The sequence below is a fragment of the Brassica oleracea genome, chromosome C9, assembly GCF_000695525.1.
Source record: "Brassica oleracea var. oleracea cultivar TO1000 chromosome C9, BOL, whole genome shotgun sequence".
Classification (NCBI taxonomy): Eukaryota; Viridiplantae; Streptophyta; class Magnoliopsida; order Brassicales; family Brassicaceae; genus Brassica; species Brassica oleracea.
The window spans coordinates 31,825,040-31,831,853 of NC_027756.1; the positions used below are offsets into that span (position 1 = coordinate 31,825,040).

General features: G+C 36.6%; 1 protein-coding gene across 1 annotated transcript; it reads left to right on the forward strand.

Moving 5' to 3' along the window:
• The first annotated feature begins 2,900 nt into the window (after positions 1–2,900).
• LOC106318400 (exocyst complex component EXO70B1) lies at positions 2,901–5,416 on the forward strand. The gene has a single exon (XM_013756361.1). It carries the CDS (start codon positions 3,114–3,116, stop codon positions 5,169–5,171), a length of 2,058 nt encoding a protein of 685 aa, XP_013611815.1. The 5' UTR covers positions 2,901–3,113; the 3' UTR covers positions 5,172–5,416.
• Positions 5,417–6,814: the final 1,398 nt, after the last annotated feature.

Sequence of the window (6,814 nt, forward strand, 5' to 3'; positions counted from 1 at the left end):
CCTCAAAACTGTTCTTCTGCCCTAAGGGCATCAGTTAGTTCTTTCAAGGCTTCCCCTATCTCAGCAATTGTGGCATCATCACCGGAGTAAAGATTATTGACCAATTTCGCAGCATTTTAATCCATTTCTCTTTTCCACTGTCCTAATGCTTTCCTACAGCAAGATATATGATCCATTAAATTTGCATCAAGATAAAGGTCTGAGGAGTTCCAGCCATCTAGGATGACTTGTCGTCTCTCAAACCAACGTTTATCAAATTTAAAAGTTTTCCTCTTCATGGTAGGTTTGGACAGTATGTCTGCTAGTACTGGACGATGGTCTGATCCCCACATTCGTGATTTCCAGTAAATGAAAACTCTAGCATTCCACAATCTGATATCATTTGATTAAATGAGAGAAGTAAAGTATCAGATCGTCTTTTTCCCCCTTCTTTCTCATGGTGTCCTATTATTTCATTAAAGTCACCTATCATGACCCAAGATCCATCTTTAGTTGTTGAGAAATGCGTAATACGTTCCTAACTGGATCTCTTCTTTCTAACACAGGATCTCCATGAACGAATGTCATATATATATTTATTCCATTAATGACTGCTTTTACATCAATCATTCTATTATTCAAAAATAAAACATCAATTTGAAATTCATTCATAAAAAATAAAGCTAAACCACCATGTTGGTCAGGTTGCTCAACGATAAACAACTTATTAAAATCTAAGTCAGCATGAATGTTTTGCAACAGCAGCTTTTTATTCTTCGTCTCAGAAAGAAACAAGAGTCATGGGCGATGCTTCTGACACATCTCCGTAAGGCGTCAAACTGTGAGGTCGTTTCCTATCCCTTGGCAGTTCAAACTAAGTGTCTTCTTGTAAGTCACAATTAAGAAAGCCAATTCATTTATATATGATTGAATTCAAGATCACACTGAGATACCAAGACCATAATAATCCTTATAGATTCTTTTAAAGACACATGAGAAAAAAATTCTTAGTCTTATCGTTGCCTTCTTTTTGATTGAAACCTTTTGGCTACAAATCGGGTTTTATTTCATTCAATATTTTCATTATAGTCGAGTTTGGTCTTAAAGATCCATTTACACCCGGCTAGTATATGTTCTTAAAGTAACTGAACGACGTCCTATACTTCAATTTTTAGCCATCAAGTTTACTTCATCCTTAGTGGCATTGATTTATTTATTAGAATTAACATCTTTTATGGCTTGTGAATAAGAAATCTTTAATATTCTACATGATCAAGTACTTACTGAAAATATCAGATCTCCTCGTACGAATAGATCTTCTTAATGTTTGTTCCTCTTTAACTTCATGAACTTGATCATTGTTGGCAACATTTTCATCGTGGAGTATAAATGGTCACTAACTGGGTTTTACTCACTGTCTAACATTACAACAACATGCAAATTTCCAACACAACAATTCATCATACCTGCAATAAAATTCATCTTCAAAAGTTGGAACGTCATAAGGTCTACAACTATATGTATGTATGTATGACTTCAAGAAACTTTGTATTTTCTATGGCTAATTTCTTAGTGTGTTTAGTTTGGTTATCTTTCTTTTTTTGTCATAGTTTTGTTTGCTTATCTTTAATTGCTTATCTTTAATGCAGTTTATACACATTTTATTATTGGCAAAATCAAAAATTTAGAATAATTTCAATCAACTTTCAAATTATTTTATTGTTAATATAATCACCTCTTTTATGCTACAAGAAATACTATTATTAGAATATATCAGGGCTGTTCTTTTCATTGACGCGGTCGCAGCCTACGGCGGCTACAAAACATGAAGGAAATCTTATAATTAACTCCATCGTCTTTTAAGTTTGTGTCGCTGGCTTTATAAGAACATCCGCCTTCTCCAACTTTCTTGTCGCCGGAATTTATGGCGTCACAAAAGTCTCCAATTTTTAGTCGCCGCGTTTTTGATTTTCTATTTTAGCAACACTAACAGAAAAGATAAATTTACAGTGTAGTGTATTTTTTGTGCCGCCGAAGGCTGCGACCACGTCAACAAAAAGAACAGCCCTATCATTATGTTCTAATTTTCTTTTAATGTGTCTTATATATTATTAAGTTCAGCTCGAGTTTATGCCTAACATATTACTTGAAAATCAATTTGTGGAAAAATAAATTGAAACAACACACAAACCTTCAACACATTAAGGGTCTGACTGGTTTTCCCGCTACCACTGGAAACAATCATATAAACCGCTACAAATCGCTTCAAACCGCTCCGAACCTCTTAAAATCAAAAGCTGGTTCCAGCTAGCGTTTGCGGTTGCGGACGGTTGCAAGAGGATAACTTTTTTTTCTTTTTTTTCAAAAACCATATAAATACAAAAATATAAATATTCAATAAAATTTTTAAAATGGAATTATAAAAATACTAATATATATAAATATATATATATATATATATATATATATATTATATTTTAATTAATATTATAAAATTTTAAAATAAAAATATTTTCTATAATTTTAAAATTTTAAAACTATAATTTTCTAAATATAATTTTCATATTTATTATAATATTATGATTTTTGACATTTTTATAATTATATAAAATGTAAATATTGTTAATTTATTATTTAACCGCTGCTGTATTTGGTAGTTAACCTGTCATAAGTATCCTGCAAACCCACCAATTTCTAACCGCAGAGTCAGTCGTACAAATCTCTTAAAACCGCTAGAAACCGCAACCACAAGCATCCGCAAACTTCCGCAACCGCAACCGCTGCGTTTGAACCCGTTAGCCCTGAATAGAAGTTAAGGCTCAAGCTCAAAACATCACTGTATTTCTTGTCAATTTCAAAAGTAAAATGAACCGGAAATGACCGGCATATACCAAAAACGTTACGATGATTGGGTCAAGGAAAACGTAAAAGACTTTTGTTTTCTGGAAAGACCAAAGTCCCCCTCCCCCCCCGGGTCTTCCCATTTCGCTGTCCTTTGTTCCTCTCAAACCCTAGCCTCCTCTCCTCCCTTGTTCGATTTACCCCAAATCTTCATCTGTTCACAACTCTATTTCACCTTCCTCTCTTAATTGTGAATTAAGCTCTTCCGCTTCTCTCTACCAGGCGTGTGGTAGATGGCCGCGACAACAACCCCGGCGGCAAGCATCAGCGCCGGAGCAGGATCGAATGGTGGAGCTGAGGATCGTGTCCTCGCGACGGCGCAGCAGATCGTGAAGAGTCTGAACACACCGAAAGAGGTTCGCGAAGATATGATGCTCATCTTCTCCAGCTTCGATAACCGCTTATCCAATATCAAGACGGTGATGACCGACCAAAACGACGCTCTTTTGGCTCGTTTAGAAGCCGCCGAAACGATTATCCACCGCTGGGACGGCGGTAACGATTCCTCTCGCCACTCGTCTTCATCTTCTGGTAACCACCGTTCCTCTTCGTTTTCTCTTTCCTTCGACGGATCTCCAGAGGAGGCGACGGAGTTTCTATCAGCTGTTGATGAGATTATCTCTCTCCTTGTGGATCTTTCCTCTGAGAACAAGCCTGATATGGTAGACCGAGCTGATAGTGCTTTGCAGATGGCTATGTCTCTGCTTGAAGATGAGTTTAGACGGATACTGATCCGAAACACCGTTCCTCTCGACGCTGAGAGACTCTATGGCTCGATGCGTCGTGTTACCTTGTCCTTCGCAGATGGCGATGTTACTGAGGATTTTGAGAATTTTGGATTGGTTGCTAATGGTGATGGAGATGGTAGTGGGAGTGGGAGTAGGAGGAGGCTCTTCCATGAGAGAGGAGGAAGCATAGGCTGTGATCTTTGGGTTGATTTGATTAACCCTACTGCTGTTGAAGATTTGAAAGAGATCGCGGAGAGGATGATTCGAGCTGGTTATGAAAAGGAGTGTGTTCAGGTGTATAGCACAGTGAGGCGTGATGCCTTGGATGAATGCTTGATGATTCTTGATGTGGAAAAGCTGAGTATAGAAGAAGTGCATAAGATTGATTGGAAGTCCATGGATGAGAAGATGAAGAAGTGGATTCAAGCTATGAAGATCACTGTTAGGGTTCTTCTAGCTGGTGAGAAGAAGCTATGCGACGAGATTTTCAACGGTTCAGAGACTAGCAAAGAAGTTTGTTTCAACGAGACAACTAAAAGCTGTGTGATGCAGTTGTTGAACTTCGGAGAGGCTGTGGCTATAGGAAAGAGATCGTCGGAGAAGCTCTTTAGGATTCTTGATATGTATGACGCTTTGGCTAATGTGTCGCAGACTCTAGAGGTGATGGTCACTGACGATTTTGTGTGTAGTGAGACTAAAGGGGTCTTGGAAGCTTTAGGTAATGCTGCGAGAGGGACGTTTGTTGAGTTTGAGAATAATGTGAGGAACGAGACGTCAAAGAAACCGACGACAAACGGTGAGGTTCATCCCATGATACGTTATGTGATGAACTACATGAAACTGATTGTGGATTACGCGGCTACCTTAAATTCGCTTCTGGAGAACGATGAGTCAGATGGTTTATCCAGGGATGATGATACAGAGGAGATGTCCCCTCTTGCTAAACGAATGCTGATGTTGATTACGTGCTTAGAATCAAATCTGGAAGAGAAATCAAAGCTGTATGAGGACGGTGGGCTGCAGTATGTGTTCTTGATGAACAATATTCACTATGTTGTTCAGAAGGTGAAGGACTCTGAGCTGGGTAAACTCTTGGGTGACGATTGGGTTAGGAAACGAAGAGGACAGATACGTCAGTATTCTACTGGCTACCTCAGGGCTTCATGGAGCAAGGTGCTAGCTGCTTTGAGGGACGGTAGTATGGGTGGAGCCTCAAGTGGTAGCCCAAGTTATAGACAAAGAAGCAACAGTTCAAGTAGTGCCTCGAAGATGGCCTTAAAGGAGAGATTCAAAGGTTTCAATGCCAGTTTTGAAGAGATATACAGGCTTCAAACAGCTTGGAAGGTCCCGGATCCTCAACTTCGTGAAGAACTGAGAATATCAATACAAGAGAAAGTGATTATGGCTTACCGGGCTTTCTTTGGAAGGAACAAGAGTCAACTTGAAGGTGGTAGGCATGCGGGGAAGTACATAAAGTACACACCAGATGACCTGGAGAGTTACTTACCAGACCTATTCGAAGGAAATCAAATGGTAATTCACCCGAGAAGGAAAAGTTCTTAAGAGGAAGGCAGGCATTGGGAGATGACTCTGCTTGATGGAAGGATAATCTTATATGTATGAAAGATGACAGTGGTGGCAGCAGGTAATTTTATCAGTCAGGGGTTTTAAGTTTATATATATGTTGAAAGTCAGAATTTATACCCTTCTATAAACCGTGTCTAAATTCTTATGTACATGCCTTAATACTTCTTATCATGTTATGGAACCATGGGTTTTCTATATATTGACTGTGCTCTTGAGTCAAATGTGGTGTTTGCTCTGTTGTTGATGTTGAGATTATACAGAGGAACTTGTATTCATGTTGAGATTATACAGAGGAACTTGTGGCCAGAATACATTTATTACAGGTTGTAACTTGAATGTTTTCTCAACAATATATATTGTTTTCTCTGTTGTTGATTTTGAGTAAAAAGAGCAAACGTGTTAGATTAGTCGATCTCATCACTGCCGGTCGCCACCTTTTTTTATGTTTTTTGTTGTAACATACTCATCGATCGGTATATCGACTTTGCTTCCGTTTATCGGACTTTTGTTTTTCGCTTGGCGATTTTCCCTTTCGCGTTTGGCGATCTTGTTTAGAATCGAACTTCTAGTATAAGTTTGTCTAACTAGAGTTGACGAGTTATTTTGCTTTCAGAATTATCCTACTTATCTACATACGTTTTGGATCTTTATTTAAAATTACACAAATTATGATTTCTATAATTATATTGTTCCCACTTCCGTACAAATTTCAAAATTATTGATTGCTATTTACAAACCAATTACACATGATATCAAATCGAAATAAAATAAAACTACACTATGTAGCTAAAATCCAACTTGTAACCTGTTGAAATAAATTATTTATCCTAAGAAAACACGAAGTTTTAAGACCATCTTTCGAGTGTATTTTGCTATTTTTTATTTTTTTTAAATGCAAAAACCCTGATAAAAATGTGTGTTTTAGGTGATGATTGATTGTTTTCCTAGTTTTTAGATTTTGGTTTCTAATTTTTAATTTCGGTTTTTAGATGTTGGTACTTAGTTTTTGGTGTTTGATTTTTCTGTAGATTGTGTGCATGATTGTTATTATATTCTTCGTTTTCATTGTGCATGAGTGTTATCATATTCTTCGTTTTCATCTGAATTGGAGTCTTGAATTGGTACATTGGCAGTTGTATAATCTCAATCAAAATCGACATCTCCTAAATTTTACCTTGGCTTCTCTCTTAAAATCCGTAATGTCCCTTCCACACACTAAAAGAATCGGAAATATAACTTATAAAAGAGTAAAAGAACGAAAAATACTAGTTCTAGTCATAGGTAATACTAAGTAAAACCAAAAATAAGAAATATAGCTTATATGTATGAAATAATAAAAGAAACAACAAAAACTAATTTCCCTAAATAAAACTAAAAGTTATCAACAATATATATATATATATTGTACTGACTAACTTTAAATAATTAAATTTATTTTATTGATAACTTAAGATTTTTATAGGAGTTATTTTGTTTACATCATTTTATTATGGAAAAATTGCCAAATATGACTCACAACTTGATTTCAAACACAAAGGTTAACCCAAACTTGAATCAAATGCAAAAGTAACCTAAAAGGCTATTGAAATTACAACCAACCCCTTGTGAACAAACAAAAA

Coding starts and splice junctions, on each gene's coding strand:
- LOC106318400 (XM_013756361.1), top strand. CDS start 3,114: ATGGCCGCGACAACAACCCCGGCGGCAAGCATCAGCGCCGGAGCAGGA.